Raw genomic sequence first — 18,416 nt, 5'->3', positions numbered from 1 at the left:
TAGATAATAATACGAAGAATTTAACAGTTTCATAGTCAAAACCTAACAATTTTGTACAATCAAAGCCGATTTGAGTTGGTGCTTTCTGATTTCATGTGATAATTGTACAGTCATATTTTTTTTAGCTTCGTTTCAACCGAACTTTATTTTGCTTTTTTTTTCTTGTGCGTGCAGTAATTGAAGCTCAGTATAATCGTAAATCAGTACATGCTTCTACGATCGAAGAAGATTGAGTTAGGGAATTTAGATAATAAGAAGAATAATTTAATAGTTGCATAGTGTCTGAAGACGGAAATCTCAAATTAGGGTTGCAACGATGACTTCTAGGGTTCCTCCTGGAAATGGAGGTGGGAAATTTGGGTTCAGAAAACAGGAGAATCGTATTACCATCGAGTTAACATCTAGGTCAAAGAAAGAGATGAAGGAAATCAAAAGGAGGCTTGTGAATGAGCTTGAATTGGTTAGAAGATTAGTGAAGAAGATTGAAGAAAATGGATCAAAGCCTTTGCATCAGTTGGGCATCTCAGTTTTAGAGAACAGTGATAATGTTGATAAAGATAACTTAACTCCAAATTCAAACCAGTTTTACCGAAAACCAGATGTTCTTGCTGTTAAAGATAGAGTTCCTGCTAACGCTAGCTACAAGAAATCTAAAACTGGTGTTAAGAAGCAAGGTAATGTTGACGCTAAGTTTTCAAACAAAGTGTTTAAGAGTTGTGGTACATTACTTGAGAAGTTAATGAAGCATAAGCATGGTTGGGTGTTTAACACACCTGTTGATCCTTTAGCTCTCGGTTTGCATGATTACTTTGATATCATTAAGCATCCGATGGATTTAGGTACAGTGAAATCCCGTCTTGATAAAAACTGGTATAATTCTCCAATGGAGTTTGCGGAGGATGTTAGACTAACGTTTCAAAACGCCATGACGTATAATACAAAAGGGCAAGATGTTCATGCAATGGCAGAGCTTTTATTAAAGTTATTTGAAGACAAATGGAAGATTATAGAAGCTGATTATATACAAGAATCAAAGTTTGCAGTAAATACTCCAACTTCAAAACAAGCACCGCCTCAGTTATTACCGGTATCCAGTAGGGTCGAAGCATCTGTTCCCGACAAAGATCCTAAACCGAACCCTACGGTTGTTTCTCACACCGGTAGAACTCCTTCGTTAAAGAAACCGAAAGCTAAAGATCCAAATAAAAGGGAAATGACATATGAAGAGAAGCAGAAACTTAGCATGAATTTGCAGAATTTACCTTCTGAAAAGCTGGATCATGTTGTCAAGATCATCAAGAAAAGGATTTTCTCGTTATCCCAAAAAGATGATGAAATTGAGGTCGATATCGACACGTTTGATACTGAAACTTTGTGGGAGCTTGATCGGTTTGTCTCCTATTATAAAAAGGAAGTAAACAAGAATAAAAGGAAAGCTGAGTTTAGTCTTCAAGAAACAATTGACGTTGAACCAAACGTGGAAGACAATGTGAGTCAATTTTGTTAATTTGGCAATTTGGGTAGCATAGAATACTATGTTGAATTATGCTTTCTTTTTTGTCCAGATTCAGAATCTAGCACCCATGGTGGTTGATGCTCCAAAAGTGGCTGAAACAGGTGAGAAATCAATATCAAAATCAAATTCTTAATTTGATTTAAAAAGTGATCTTTTATGGAATCTATATACCATGTATGCAGATGAAAGAATCGGTTCAGCTAATTCTCCAATTCAGATTGAGAAACAGGCGGAACAGCAGGTTGACCAGGGAAATAAGTCAAGCAGCTCTAGTAGCATATCTGGATCTTCTTCTAGTGGTATTAATATTTAATATAAGATTTAATGTTTCATGAATTTTCCAAATTAGTTTAGGCATTATGTATCCATATTAATCCTAATTATTGTGTTAATTACAGATTCTGACTGCGATAGTTTGTCTGGAGCGCGATCTGATGCAGCTCATTCGTCTAAAGCATGATTACAGAAAGGTATATACTATATATATACTGGCAATTTACTTATGACCAATATACCCTTCTCTTTATCCTTATACTTCAAATTCTCGTAACATAGAGAAGGGTATTTGTGTAAAAATATGAAAAGTCGTACATTCGATATTATGAACGTTAGATGAGTAAATATGATGAAATTCTAGTTTTGAGGGGTATATATGATAATATCCTTTTTTAATTTTATTCTATTAGTCTTGCAATATTAAATTTTATAGATTTTAATATTTATGATTTCAACATTGCTACTTTGCGATAACTAGATATATCTCAATTCAGTAAATATAACTAGACATATCTCAATTGGTTTTAAATAATCCCAACTGAAATAACAGTCCAACTTCACACTTGGTTGGTGGTAGTCCCAATTAAAGGTGTATTTTTTTCCAACGGTTCGCGACTAATGAAGTTAACCATCCGTTAGTCTGCGTGGCATGCCTAGTTGTCAATAAAGTGAATAAACATCTATGTGGCAATAATTATCAGTTTCTTTTTAAGATAATTGGTTTTAAATAATCCCAACTATCCTCTATTGGCAAATAACAGTCCCAATTAAAGGTCTATTTTTTTTCCTACGGTCCGCTAGGCATGCCACGTAAGCAACAAACTAACGGAGTTAACTCTCCGTTAGTCGTGGACCGTTGGAAAAAAATGCACCTTTAGTTGGGACTGTCACCAGCCAAGTGATTATTTAAAACCAATTTTCATTATTATTATTATTATTTATTTATTTTTTTTGCAGATTCTGAAACTGTACCAGATATGAATGCTGTAGAAATGTTTATTTGCTTTTTTAGTACCAACTCTTATCTAGCAGCCGAAGTTGATAAATGCAGGGCAAATGTACAATTGTTAATGCATAAAGTGTCGCTTTCCATTGCAGTATTGCTTCTAATTTAGTGATTCTAGCCCTAGTGAAAGGATATGTTTGCTTTATTTTCAACTTTTTAACTTATATTAGCGACTGTAGTGTGTATGTAAACTATATGTAATCAACCCTGCATATCGTACCGTCTTAGATTTAGTGCTAGTTTGTTCCATGTTATTCCGTCATGCTTTACAAGATTCCGTGAAGTACTTGTAAAAACATGGGAACTTTTAAAGTGTGATGTGTGCGGGTTAAATGACCCGACCCGTATGCGGGATCAAAACAAAACGAAAAGTAGATGTTCATTTCTAGTACACAACGACCACCTTTTATCTTGGTTTCTCAACATTGTATAGTACAGTAATAACAGTACATATGGCAATACTTTTGTTTTGTACTTGGTTGTTGTTTGTGTTCTTAATGACATGCAGAACCAAACATGAATCTGGTAAATGATAACCTATTTTTTATGTTTCCGAGAAATAATGTCGCGTGTTCATGTTATCATGGTTTATTAAATATGAATACAAAAATCCATGAAAACATTATGCATGCCTTTATTTGTTGATTCTATTGTAAGCACTTACTCGAGTTTGGTACAAACATGGGGTTCAAACAAATACGATAATAGCTATAAGGAGACGATAAATACAACTATTACATGTGAGTCATACGCACCTCTATATAGTGCTTTTCGACCATTTCACATTTTAGCAATCTTAATCCCCCCCCCCCCCCCCCCCTCTCATTTATGGAGACAATGAGCCTATACAATTGGATTGCAAGCTCTTGTGGTGTAGCTATGATGGTGCTTGTCACATGGAGCCTTTTGAAATGGATGTAGGTGCAACCAAGGAAGCCTAAGGCACCAATGATCAATGGAACCTCCTACAATTTATTGTTTGGGGACACAAAGGAGATGAGACAAATGGCGAAACAAGCCTACCAAAACCCCATTAATATCCATGATAACATTGTTCCAAGGCTCTTGCCCTTTGTTTATCAGGCAGCCAAAACTTATGGTACTAGTTCTTCTCATAATCAATCCCCTTAATAGATGAGAAAAAGTCAACAATTTGAGTAACTCGGTTAAATATGTTATTTCGTGTAACATGCTTATTAAACGTGCCATGTTGGGGTTGAAACATTGAATAGCCATGTTAAACCTCTCGTGTCAAGAACTGCCTGTTTACCACAACACGATACGTTTTGCAGGCAATATAATAACGAGATAAGTATTTGGAAAGGGTTAACTTTATATTACTTGGTTTGATATATAGTCTCTGGTTTATACACAGGTAATATTTTCTTTACATGGTTTGGGCCACACCAATGGTGCATGTTCTTGATCCTGGTCTTGCCAAAGATATATTGTCTAGAATCAATGATTTCCAAAAGCTTAGGAACAGTAATCCCTATGTCAAGCTATTATTTCAAGGATTAATCGATTATGATGGCGAAAAATGGTTCAAACACCGGAAGATCATCAATCCGGCCTTTCATGCTCACAAGTTTAAGGTTCGCTAATCCCATTTTTAGGGTTGACCTGTTTATGCCGTTTGATTAAGCAAGTCGGGCATCAATATGTTAAAAAATACAGTAAAAAACATAGTTTTTAAGGTCAACTCGCTAGTCCATATATGACCCGTTGGTCCATTTATTACAACCTGAAAACTTTTTACGACTCATTGAACCCATTTATTATCCTGTAGTCCATCTACGCCTCGTTTAACACGTCTACAACCTAATTACAACCCACCAACCCATTTACAACTCGTCAACCCATAGTTGTGTTTGGGTTACATGATTTGAAGCGTATCATGTTAGGGTTGATGTTTTAGTTTGGCACGAATAAATATATAGATAGTTTCTTTGTTCATCAATTCACCCCGCCAATCTATCAACCTGACACGATTGCCATTCCTGCAACAATCTTTTCATTTATATTGAGGATTTACACTTCCATTGTCGGTCCCGATTAATATTTATATTAGAATAATTAAGATGATATTGATACATTACATGAATGATACTCATTTTGCAGTACATGGCTCCTGCTATCCATTTAAGTTGTACCGAGATGATCGAAAAATGGGGAAAGTTGTTAGGGCACGAGCACTCGTACGAACTCGACGTTTTTCCGTATCTTCAAACACTAACGAGCGACATAATCTCACGCACTGCATTTGGTAGCAACTATGAAGAAGGGAGAAGGATATTTGAACTTCAAAAGGAACTCATTACTTCATTATTAGAAATCATACGATATTCGGTATATATCCCTGGATCCTGGTAAATAATGGCATCGACTTATGAAATGTCACATGTTCATGGATGCATTTGCTGCGCTATTGTACTAAACAATGCCTCAGCACTGCTAAAAACAAGCATATGCAACCCCAAAACGGCACAAGCCTGTCGCTAAAGATAACTTGTGACCAGCATTCTCAGTCGCAAAAACATTTATTGCTAATCTATTTCGACGATTTTTGTAACCAAAATTATTTTGGGACAGATATTAGTAATAGAAAAAAGCTGTTTTGATTAGCGGCTGATCCATTTGTAACCATTTTTGCGGCTGATTTAAATCTGTCGAAAATTAGCGACAAATTTGTGGAGCCTTCATATTGGTTTATTTTAAATTAATTTTTATTTTTACAATATTTGTAACTTTTAAATCAGTCGCAAAATTAGCTACCGATTACATCATATTATTTTTACTGTTATATTTACAAAATCAGCAGCAGATTTTCTGTCTTAATAGACCGCTAACTATATATCCGAATAATATCGTCGCAATTTCTCTAGAAAAAAAGGAAAATAAAAAATTAAATCGTTGCAAACCGGTCACTAGTTTAATGATCATATTTTCCTCTCTTAAAGCTTCATCTGCTAATACCTATGTGTAGGTTTTGCCAACTAAAAAGAACAAAAGGATAAAGGAGATTGACCAACATGTGAAGGGTTCAATAAGAGGTGTTATAAACAAAAGATTAACGGCAATGGAAGATGGTCAACCTAGTCAAGATGACTCATTGGGCATATTATTGGAGTCCAACCAAAAAGAAATTCAACAAATAAGCATTGAAGATGTTATAGAAGAATGCAAACTATTTTATTTTGCAGGCCAAGAAACCACCTCTAATTTGCTTGTATGGTCAATGGTCTTGCTAAGCCAACATCAATATTGGCAAGAACAAGCACGAGATGAAGTTTTTCGTGTCTTTGGACAGAATAAACCGGATATCGATGAACTGACTCGATTAAAAACTGTAAGGCACGATGACCATTTCATGTTTACAACACCACCACCATTACCATAATAATGGGTATTAACAACCATGAATTAGCGACTTAAAATAAAATTCGTCCCTAATTCATTTTGAACTAGTCGTTAATTTCGACGATTTATTAAAAATCACAAATTTTTGTAACAATTATTATAAATAAAATAAAAAAGTCACAATTTTATAAAATAAATATACCAAGATATTTTTTAAAATAATCAAAAATAAAAATGGACGAGAAAAAAGTTTTAAAACCCAAATCCACCCCATAATGATTTTGTTCACAAAATGAATGATTTCAGTTGCTAAATTGTCGCAAATTGATTTCGTTCGCAAATCACACTATTTTTCTAATGACCAATTTGTGACGAACGATCGTACATGGCTAGTTTTGCAACACTGTGATGCTTTATGTTTAATTCGTTTTCTTTTATTGGTAGGTTACTATGATCTTGCATGAAGTTTTAAGGATATATCCCGCGGTTCTCTCATTATACCGACTAACTAATGAAGAAACAAAATTAGGCGATGTGAGTATACCATCAGGGACAGCAGTCACAGTGCCTGTGGTATTCTTGTACCATGACTGCGAGACATGGGGCGAGGATGCCAATGATTTCAAGCCTGAAAGTTTTTTTGAGGGCGTTTTGAAGGCGACAAAGGGGCAAATGTCATACTTTCCCTTTGGCTGGGGACCTCGCATATGTATTGGCCAAAATAAGCCAAAAATCGCGTTGGCTATGATCCTACAACATTTCTCATTCGTGCGTTCACCGTCCTATGTACATGCTCCTAGGTTGATTATCACTCTTCACCTGAATTTGGAGTTCACCTAATTATTAAGCTTGTCAATCTTTAAAAATTCGCCGTGAAAACCTACGATCGGGTTTAAGTATCCGGTTTCAAGTTCGAGTTGAAGTTCGAATTCGACAAATATGTATTTTCGATTAAGTAACGTTCTTTCTATTAAAAAAACTTGTCATAATGTATGCTATACAAACAATAATTAAACGTTAATAATATGAGTACAAAAACCATTTTAAAAGTTGTTTGAGGGAAATTATTTAGTTATTAGTAAGAAAGACATTTATTCCATACAAAGCGATAAATATTTACTTAATCTACACTTAACACACTTAATAATAAATAATAAATAAATAATATTCTCCACTTGTGGCATAGTGGCAAAAGACCGCTTTACCAATAGTTGAAACCCAATCGGGAGACGTCTTGGTTCGTCAGTGGAGCCTCAAGTTTAAATCCCACATATGTCACATTTGGGTGGATATTGGCAATGGATTTGAGCTAGGCTTTGTGCAAAGGAATCTTGAGCCCGCCCGAGTTTTTGTCACACCGTGTGTTACGCCAGAAAGTTCTGCTCTTGTAGAGGCACAACGACTGTCAAGTTGGGTGGATGTTGGCAATGGATTGAGCTAGGCTTTGTGTAAAGGTTGTCAGTTCGAATCTTGAGCCCACCCGGGTTTTCGTCACACTGTGTGTTACGCCAGAGAGTTCTACTCTTGTGAAGACACAATGACTGTCAAGTGGTAGTTGACGTATGGTTTCCGGGGGGAATGCCCAAGCCAAACTCTGAAGCCAGCGTGGGCGCGGTTAAGACAAAATAGTTTGGCCATACTTGGGTATCAAGGCTCTCCAAAATTATAGATTACGGTAGCCTAAGTACAAGAAAGCCTACCTTTCCGTTTATCTTGTTTCAGTTTTCACATCTTTGTAATTATTAATTTACAACTTGTAAAATTTTTTTTTCAAATTGTTCTCAATTTAAAACACCGATTTTCTTTATTTAACTCCAATATACGGGTATTTAATCTAGTTATCTAATATGATTTTCTTTATTAAACTCGCAATACACGGGTATTCAAGAGGTAATCTCATATCAAACGAGGAGCTTTGTTTAAAGGTTATCTTTTTCAAGGGTGAGCCCTATGACTGTAAATGAACCGAACGTTTGATAAACCGTTTGACTGGAAGTTTATTTATGTTCGCCCGTTTAATAAATGAACGAACATGAATAAAAAAATTCTGCTCGGTAAGCTTAACGAAAAAAAACACGAACAGAGGGTGTGTTCGTTGAATTGTGTTCGTGAACCATTCGGTAATGTATTTGTTTAGATCATTCTAAGTTTCTAACCATACGGCGCTACCGATACAACGCCCCTCTCCGCCCTTACCAAACTTGCAGGTGGCTTCCTCCATCAGACATCGCCAGTTCCCGGGTTCCTCCGCAAGTCCCTACCTTCCTCCGCCACTAAATGCAGTCTCTGCCTTCCTTTCCTGAATCTCTTAACACGTAAGATGAATACTATGTATTTTGTTAAATTTGACTAAGATTTTGTCAATTCTAAACCACGTTTTACTATAGTCCATATATGATAAGTTGTTAGATATTTTTAGTCAATATATTGCACCATTATCGTCCGTTAGCATCTGAAGGTCCGGTTGTGTCCGATGGTGTTCATAAGTCTCCATTTGCGTTCATTTACAATATTATCAAACGAGCACGAACAAACATGAACAAGCTCAATTCCTTAAAGAACGAACACTAGCACGATTTTTCATTCGGTAAAGTGTTTGTGAACACGAACAAGATCTCTTTCGGTTTGATCCGGTTCATTTACAACCCGAGGGAGTCCTCTTCATCTTTTTGATAATTACAAAAAAAAAAGGAAGAAAGATAGGAAGAATTTAAGACATATCCACCAAAGGGGAGATATCAAAGCAGGTGGACATTAATGAAGACTTATATGTGACTTGATGAAAACAATGATCTAGGTGTGTGACATTGTTAACATAGTCATTAATGTAGTTTAGTTTTAAGTAATTCATTTCAGATTGTATCATACCTTCAAATATAGTTTCGTCATTATCTAAAAGGGTGAAACTGTTGAGAAAACAATGGTTTAGACATTAACCAACCTTAATTGTCTAGATAACGGCTAAATTAGCCAAATATGACATGAAAAAAGCATTAGTTCATCAATAATGCTATATGTCATACACTTGTTCCTTAACACTTGGTGAATCATCATTAGTCACTAATAAGTATGATTAAATGATCAAGGTGCTTAATGAAGATTCTACATCAATGACTAATCGATTAAAGATGGTGGAATTACAAGATCAATCATCAAAGTGCTTAATAAAGATTCTACATAAAAGATTGAAGATTGTGGAATTAAAATATTAATCCATTGAAGATTAATGACAACTTTATTTATTTAATTTGTAAAGTTTTATAAACTTAGGAAAAGTTTATAATTTATCTAAACAAAAGTGTTTAAATATGTATTATTAGAAATTCCAATAATACTTTGAAAGAATCATTCCACTTTGGGAATGTCTCTCATCCAATCCTATCTTAGATACCTACCTATGATCAAACAAAAGGATTAAGTCAAATACAAGAAGGCAATGGTTAGAAGCTTTGGTTGAATACACCAAGAGTGTGCTTAACCTAGTAAGTGACATGCTTGGGTTTAGTTCCAAGAGTTAAACCGAGGTGAAAGAGACCTCTTGCAACAAGTGAGGAATCTCTTTTCGAGACTAATTGGCGGAAAGATACCTCACACAACGCTCACAAGCACAAAGCCCATAAGGAAGTTGACTGGGCGTCAATGGCCGTTTAAAGCGACCATGGAAACCGACCAACAATTCACCAGAATGAAACTTAGTCATCTCACATGTTTGGCTATAAATGAAAGTCTGATGCAAGTTTAGTCTTCACCTCTCTGCCCTACAACTTACACACAAACACACACACATTAAGAAAACCGACCCCCCCCCCCCCCCCGAGTTTTATACATAATTTTAATGCTTGAATTCGTCTTAGAATATGGAATATATTAATAATGCAAGTGCATGTCAGTATTATAAAGAAAAAAAAGGGTGAAAGCTTGCATAATCTTTAATTTATAGCCAAGCAAGTAATATGCAATAACTAAACTCTGGTGACCCGACGGTCGAAAGCGATGAATGCCCCGTCCCCATAAATTTGGGTTTTGTGCCTGTGAATATTATGTGAGGTCGTTTTCCACCACTTTGTAGTCAAACTAAGGCTCCTCATAGGTTGCAACGAGTTCCTTTCACTTTGGTGTGACTTGCAACAAAACCTAAGCATTTCACTTAATAAGTTAAGTACGTTTTTTTTATCCAACGTAAACCTCTACACATTTGTCACACCCCGACTAGGGGGTGTGACAAATGACAAATGATAGAATATCAACCAAAACACGGCGGAAATAAGAACAAATTTATATTAAGACATTAGGTTAAGGTTACAATCAAATGACAAGTACAACTACAAAGCTAGAAATTCAATTACCATCTAATTAGGGGATAAGCTCAGCTATCCATCATGGCTTCTTTGGGTTAAGCTTTAAGGTTTTATGTAAGTCTTCTAAAATGATCTTCTATATCCAAATAAGCTCATGTCTAATTCTCTAAATTTCCACATCTTGAGAAGAGACACCTAAACACATGCTTAAAAATAATAGGTCAACTAAAAAATTGGTGGGTTCATAAGTTTAAGTTATGAAAACATTTATTTAAAAATGATCTAAATAGTATGGTGCACATCAAGAAAGTTCACAATCAAACCTGTGTTCACGACCCGTGCACATCTAAATTAAATATACCCCTTACCCATACCTGCCAACATAAGGTACAAAACTGCACGAATATATGTCACAAGATAACCAGTTATCATTCAGTGGGTGGTCGTCCCATTAATTAGGCCCACCGTGTGCGGGGGTCTTTCCCAGATAGTACTACCCATACATCCCGTGGCTCCTAAGAGAGTTAATGATTGTGCTACAAGTCGGGGATTGTTTATGACAGCTAAACTGGTCTTGTTTAAAATACACCACTAATTTTTAAAACATATAGAAGCATGTTCCACCCAAAACTTTAAGAAAAAGGATAGGGCATGAACTCATCTGGGTCTATGTGTGAAGACAAAAATTAAAGAAAACTCTTGTATGCTACGTTGAAACGACTCCAAAGGATGGGAATCCCTAAATCCATATAACATGTCACTAAAGTAATGTTTCATATAATATGTGCACATGACCTAAGTAGGTTAAGGTTATACATGTAGTTATGTTATTTGAAGTTATGGTTTCATATTGTTACATGAGTCGTAACAACGTTTACTCAAATCAGAAAGTTGTCGGATTTGTGTTGTGAAGTTATTCATAATCAAATATAGTTCATAGCAAAGTAAGATTTTGTATCAAAATGACTTGTATAAATCTTAGTTAGAACTATATAGATTGGAAAGTATGCCACATTATAAATATTAAAGGTATATTTGGTTTTATGTAATGAAATGAAGGAGGAATGAAATGGGAAAAGGAATGGAATGTATAAGGGAATGAAATTGGTCATTATTATTTATTTGTTTTGTTTGGTTAACCTGTGGGAATGACATGAATAATTACTTAATGTTTTTTGGTATAAAAAAATTATAGGAATGAAATAAAAATAATAAAAAAAATCCTATCTTAAAATATATTAAAAAAAACTACAATGGTGACGGTGGTGGTAGCTCGGGCGACGAAAATGGTGGTGGCGATGGCGATGGCGACGGTGGTGGTGGTGGAGTTCAGGCGGCAGGGGCGGTGGTTGTGGTGGTGGTGGTGGCGGTGGTCAAGCGGTGGTAGCATTGGTAGTGTTGGCGATGGTAGAGTGGCAGCGACGGTGGCGGCGGTCAAGTGGTGGTGGTTAGGCAGCAACAGTGGTGGTGGTGGCGATTATGGTCAGGCGGTGGCGGTGGCGGTGGCGGTGGTAGCACCAGTGTGGTAAGGTGGTGGTGGTGGCGATGGCGGTGGTGGTGGCGGAGGCGATGGTAGTGGTGGTGGTGGTGGTGAGAAAGTAGGATGAAGGAGGAATGGAATAAAAAGGGGGGGAGGGGGTGAGAAGAAATAGTTTTGATGGAATGAGATTCCATGTGTAATAGATGATTCCATTCCATTAAGCAACCAAATGTCACATTTTCCATTCCCACGCAATGAATAATTCCATTTTCTCTGTCATTCCTGCATACCAAACACTACCTAAGTATCCAAATTATACCCTTATTAACTTATTTAATATCAATGTAAATATTCTCAAATTTCATAAGGTGTATATATGTGTATTTTATGTTAAAATATCTTAAATAAATAGTTTGCTAAAAACTATGTCATGCTATTGTAGGTTTCTGTAACGTTCACTTTTCATATACGGTGTTGTGTATTTAATATGTAAAATACCATTTCTAACCCTTAGAAAACACTTTAATATGATTTCAACTTGATGTTACTAGAAAAATATGAATTCTAGCCGCTTAGGTTAGAAATCACTATTTTGACGGTTTAGCCGCTTAGTAACCTATTAAAAATGCAATAATTTGCTTTAATACATATGTACATACTTATTTCCACCTTTTCTTCCTAAGTAAATATTGTATGTTATATAATTTGTAAAAGATGTGTAATCTTATATTTTTAGGGTCTTGTTGTCGGCTTTACCTACTTTTGTAGCTTAATTAGCGCCTTTTAGGTAAAACTTTATTGATAAAATTTGTAATTTGTAATAAATATCAAATAGCTAGCTGGATGACTTACAAACTCATATTTTAGTTATTTATGATAAGATTAAGATATATAAAAATATGGAACCGGAAAATGATGTGATTAGGGTTGGTTTCGGGTTTTAACATATAAAATGGAATTAAGTCTTCTAGGCCTTAATCATCTAATTCATACTAAGTAATTTTCATAACTTATATGATCTTTAAATTTACTATTTCATCATACATTCATATCTGAAGACCATTTGGTTTGTTTATGCAAAAATGTCACTATTTTGGGTACCTAATAGTAAGAATCGTTTGTAAATTTTTGTATGGAGTTAAAATACTCTTTTTGGCAGATTAGAAGAGCTGGGAAAATATAAAAGAAAAGTCATTTCAGTTATAAGAAAATACTTTTATGTGTTCATGCATGTTGTGAGTATTTTACATGCACATGTCCCGGAAAGAAACGTCTTTAACGGGCTTACTCATGATTTATGTCGAGGGCTGACTCAAGCAAAGTTCATAGGGTTAGTTTGCTGTGATAATAGTGGCTTAAAGTTGTTGGCCATGTTAGATATCTTGTGTGCCTACTTAGTGTATGAAACTCAAAAGTAAATTATTTAAACAAGGGTTTCGGTTGAGTTTGGAGTACCTTATGTTATGGCTGAGTTCATACACGATTAAGGAGCTTCAAGGGAGTCCAGAGGCTGTGAATATATGTGTGGCCATGATAGCTGAGAGAGTTTAGGAAAAAAAATGTTTGAAGAGAATATAAAGATTACATGTGATTTGGATTATTAACGTTGGGCTTTCAGGTTACCTTGTTAGGAACGATCGAGCTAGGGGTTGTTGTTGGTTATTTTAGTGTTATTGGATTAACTTGTTGATCGAGAAAATACTATTAGAAATTAAATGAGTTAGGTGACGCGGGAGTGCAAACTCGATTTAATTCTAGTATTATCTGGGCCTTATTATTGGTTTGATATTTAATACATATGGGCCATTTAATCAAGTTGGGTCCATAATATCCATTTTAGGATCTGTATTTGTTTTTGGTATCTCCACGTTTTTGGGATATAGAGGCCGATGATTTTTCTGTGAGATAAAAACTCTCTCGATCAAAACATTACAGTTACAACCACATTCACGAACAGAACTTCAAGATTCATTTCATGTGCAGAATTCTCTGTCTTATCCAATAAATTATTGTGTGTAACCCACAAATAGGTTATCTGAAAGTGATTCACGATTCACAGAATAATCCATGTGGCAATTTCTTCATCTACAGTAGCATACAAGATTACCAGGTTTGTTGTTCATTTAATTGATTGATTTGGTTTATAGACTACACAATATATACAACAGTTGTTAGTAGTACTCTCGGTGCTCGATTAAGGAAGCAATTGAACAAATATAGGTATTGTAACTTACAAGAATGATGTGTATATGCTAACCATTTGAAAGTGTTTTGGAGAATCCTTTTTGGCTTGATTTGCAGCAGCAAAACAGAATGGTCAGGAGTTTGTTGGGATGAGGTTGATTTAAAGTGTTTATATATTAAAAATTGAAATTAAGGCCAACAGGGATGAAAGTTGCACAAACATTCTTCTAGAAGATTAAAATAGGTAGACGGAGTGAAGAGAAAAGAGAGAACAGACTTCCAATTTTTAAAAAATTCAAATGCTATATTTTATTTTTGAAAGTTCAAATATTATTTTAAACTAGTTCTTCTAACGGTGTGTTGCGTCGGGGTAGCTGATAGAACTTTAGCGTTGAAACCCGAGCGTTGGTAAAACCCGAGCGTTACGATGATGAGTCGACGCAAATTCGGTTAGTATCACTTATGTTCTTAGGGTATAGACATCGTTGGTAAAGTTTGAGCGTTAAATCCCAAAAAATCAATTCGTCAATTTAACTTATAAAAATATTAACATATAAAAAAACAAAATATTTAAAATGATGTTTATTTGGTCGGCAAACCCGGGTGGTGGAAAATACAAGCGTTGTCGGTCTCGGTCATTGTGGCAGTAATTCAACACGAATACGGTAGGTTTTGATTATGCTCGTTATGATACTGGAGCTAAAAATTAAAAAAATAAATATAAATATGAAGGTGAACTGATGGCTAGGGGGCGTCGGATGGTAAGCTTACGCGTTGGTAAAACGCGAACGTTGTCAGTCACTGTCACACCCTGACCTAGGGCCTAGGCGCGTGACTCATAAGTTGGTACCTGTTTTGTAAATATATCAGAGTTTAAGGTTGTAAAGCGGAAGACTTAATTAAAATATTATTATATTCAAAAGGCGGGAATTAAACCCCCGTTAATTTGTATAAAAAGTGTTTGGATGACAAAACTATAATTTACATTATTTTTAATATTAAAACATCTACTTGAGCCATCAGATCGTTTAAGGGCTATCCATCATCTCCAAACACATATCCTTCATTACCTGTAAAACAGTTATAAAAATACCTCAGCAACACATGCTGGTGAACACGCTGACACAAAACATTTAAATACTTAGTTATCCACTCGGGTATCTTATGACCCGGCCCATCGTGGCTTAGGAAATAACCAAGCCAAATTTACTATTATAAACATCCAGTTATACTTGAAACCGCTCAGCGATACCGCAGCATCAAGGAATTAGGAACTACCAATATACACGAGATAATCCCCTCTCGGACATTACTTAGGTCCGGCCCAACGTGGCAGAGGCATTAGCAAGTGTGGTGCGGTGTGCCCACCGTTTACCCACATGTGTAAGGATCCAAACAAACGTAGACAATAGCCTGAGGGCCGGTGATTACCTTTGTTTATAAAGTTTTAGGGATACATAATCCAATGCAAACATTCAAAGACTTGTTTTATAAAAGTCATAAAAGTTATAAAAGTTGGACGTTTTCACCTTTCTTCTTGTTTGGTGTTTATCATCGATTTATCTTGTTACCTCGGACTTATAGTACGAGAATAACGTTTTATAAGTACTAGATCAACGATCTAGCTTCAGACCTTTAGTCCCTTTGCATAACCTTTACCTTGACATTTATCTCTTTATAAAATATAAGGATCTCTAGTCCTTTCTTTTGTTAATCATTTATAAACTACGTTTCTTCTTCATGAAGAAACGTACATTTCAAATTTCATTTATCATAAGAAATATATATAAAAATCTTTATATATAATAGAGAAATATTATTTCATATATAATCTCGACTTATTAAATATTTTTACTTTATTATATGATCAATGTACGAGCAATATCCCCGACTAGGGTTTAAGCCATATATAATGTAATAATTGGGCCAAACCCCTACCTTGTATAGCTTGATATACGAAATGCCTAAGCTTTACTCGGGCAGTACTCCTACTTGACAGTGGAAAGTAAAGAAAATAACTATGTAGAATTCTAGCACGCACTTCGAGACCAAAAACATCATAATATCGGCATATCGGGGTTATGGCACGAATACCGAGATTGTGTGTGTGAGATTTGTGGTGTGAGGGATGAATGTGAAATCCCCCTTGGCCGATCTATTTATAGGCAAAAAGCTGCAACTTCGTGTCGCGCGAACCAGCTTCGTGTCGCACAAAGATGCAGTAGGCTCGGTGAGTCGCCAAGTAGGCTTGCCACGTGCCACCTCAGCCTGCCACGTGTCACCACGTGGTGACACGTGTCCCGTGACGTGTCACCATGTGTCGCTCCAGGGTTACGTTATATCATCGCAACTTCGCGTCGCGCGAAGATGCAAGACCCAAATCCTTCGCATCGCGCGAAGGTGCAAAATTTCCAATCTGTCCATTTTTAGTCCCTTATCTTTTGGTAACTTGACATGTCTTGATCTCGTCTCAACATCAAAAAATACTAATGGGGCTCTCAAGCGGTTCGCGGCAATGCGTGCGTGCGAATTGTAAAGTGCGCCATCAAAGCGTAACATTACGCCCATCGTCCTTCACCCGTACCGGTGCCCGTCGGGTGCTTCGCACCCTCCGCTAGGACTAGGGAGAGTGGTTAACCACATAAGAACATTGTCATTGAAAGTTCCCTCCTTATAAAGTGCTTTATTTTCTTTACCAGTTTCCATGTGGGATGGAGTCTCTTTACTTCATTTCCTTAACATAAGCTATTTCCATTCTTTATCTTATTTTCCCTTTACTTATACCATGAATAATTTTAGTCCATTATCTTTATTATTTGTCAAAATTTGACCAAATTTTCCATGATGTTATATCCTCCCCACTTTAAAATGAATCTCATCCTCGAGATTCGCTACAACAGATGTGGGTATTTCTTTCGCATCTCTGATTCTAACTCCCAAGTAAACTCGAGTCCTCTTCGAGAGTTCCATCGTATCTTGACTAGCTTTAGTCTTCGTCGTTTAAGTTGCTTAACTTGGAAATCTTCAACTTGTAGAGGTTTTCTACAAATTTTAGATTTTTGTTGATTTCGACATCTTTCAAGGGCATGGCTAAAGTTTCGTTAGTGTCACACCCCTGCCTAGGGCCTAGGCGTATGACCAATAGTTAGTATCTGTTTTGCAAATATATCAGAGTTACATTCTTTTAGCGGAAGTCATAAAGTATTATTATAATGAAATCTCGGGAATTTAATACCCGTTTTGATTTTTCAAATACCTGCCATTTTAAAATATGATTCTTCACAATATTTTAATTAAAACATATGAGCCATCAGATCACCTCTAATGACTACGTCCCCAATCTTCTAATCTGGCTTGCTTGTCTGTTCTACCTTTACTGTTTCCCTGAAATGTGGGGGGAAAATATGTCAGCTATGTGCTGGTGAATAAAGCTGACTCAATAAAAAGATTTTCATAATTCATCAAAATATAATCATATACAAAATCACCTTGGTTATGATACAACACCAATAGTGTTCAACGACTCAGTGGGCCTCATCCCATCTCATCGGAACTAAAAATACCAATAGACCACATAATCGGACTTCACTCGCCCTAGAGACAGTCACTTGCCTCATGGTCAGTATGTTTGTAGTGGCCCACTACAAATCATATATGAATGGATCCAGACATATATATTTTAGCCTGAGTGTTTAGTACTACCTTGTATCAAAACGTTTTTAGAGGATTTGAACCAACCCTCATGCAAATACTTTCATAACTCTTTACATATGGATAACAGTCCATAGTTTATAAGAGTAAACATTTCATAAACATAGAGGATTTGAACCAATCCTCATATAAAATCTTTTCTGACCCTTTATGTATGGATAACCCTCCATAGTAAATAAATATCTTTAAGACGGTACATAGACGAATTCACATCATAAAACATTCATAAAAGGTTGGACGTATTCACCTTATAATTTTTGCGTCTCACTGATAATTGCCTGATCTTTATCTCGGACCTATTAGTACGAGAATAATATTTCATAAATAACTAGATCTACAAATCTAGCTATAGACCTTTAGTCTATTTACATAACATTTACCTTGATATTCTTTTCTTTTAGAAAACACATATGTATACTATGTTTCTTCATCGTGAAGAAACGTATATATATATATATATATATCTAATTCCTTCTTTCATAAGAAATATATTTACATAATAATAAAGAATAATATTTTATCCATTATCTTATCTTATGAAAACTTATTAAAATTACTTATCTGATCAAGGTATAGACAATATTC

At 35.6% G+C, this 18,416-nt stretch overlaps 1 protein-coding gene and 1 pseudogene across 3 annotated transcripts; both read left to right on the top strand.

Moving 5' to 3' along the window:
- Window positions 1-282: 282 nt before the first annotated feature.
- LOC143624798 (transcription factor GTE4-like) lies at window positions 283-3,103 on the top strand. 3 transcript variants are annotated; one of them, XM_077095332.1, is made up of 5 exons: window positions 283-1,489; window positions 1,566-1,617; window positions 1,699-1,815; window positions 1,915-1,986; window positions 2,844-3,103. In XM_077095332.1, exons 1-4 carry the CDS (start codon window positions 317-319, stop codon window positions 1,974-1,976), a joined length of 1,404 nt encoding a protein of 467 aa, XP_076951447.1. In that variant the 5' UTR covers window positions 283-316; the 3' UTR covers window positions 1,977-1,986; window positions 2,844-3,103. The 3 variants fall into 3 exon arrangements, with proteins under 3 accessions (XP_076951447.1, XP_076951448.1, XP_076951446.1); XM_077095333.1 differs by having other exon boundaries at window positions 2,831-3,103; XM_077095331.1 differs by having other exon boundaries at window positions 2,750-3,102.
- Window positions 3,104-3,626: 523 nt separating this feature from the next.
- LOC143624752 (cytochrome P450 CYP72A219-like) lies at window positions 3,627-7,087 on the top strand (annotated as a pseudogene).
- The last annotated feature ends 11,329 nt before the right edge of the window (window positions 7,088-18,416 follow it).

The sequence above is a fragment of the Bidens hawaiensis genome, unplaced genomic scaffold (assembly GCF_021521415.1).
Source record: "Bidens hawaiensis isolate Kalapana, Puna unplaced genomic scaffold, B.hawaiensis_p1.1 tig00003961_1, whole genome shotgun sequence".
Classification (NCBI taxonomy): domain Eukaryota; kingdom Viridiplantae; phylum Streptophyta; class Magnoliopsida; order Asterales; family Asteraceae; genus Bidens; species Bidens hawaiensis.
Note: the sequence above shows the minus strand (reverse complement) of the source record. Positions and strands in the feature narration are given on the sequence as shown.

Excerpts from the sequence above, each read along its gene's own strand:
- LOC143624798 (XM_077095332.1), top strand. The coding sequence starts at position 317 with ATGACTTCTAGGGTTCCTCCTGGAAATGGAGGTGGGAAATTTGGGTTC. Across the intron at positions 1,490-1,565 it reads AACCAAACGTGGAAGACAAT|ATTCAGAATCTAGCACCCAT; the intron begins GTGAGTCAATTT and ends TTTTTTGTCCAG. Across the intron at positions 1,618-1,698 it reads TCCAAAAGTGGCTGAAACAG|ATGAAAGAATCGGTTCAGCT; the intron begins GTGAGAAATCAA and ends CCATGTATGCAG.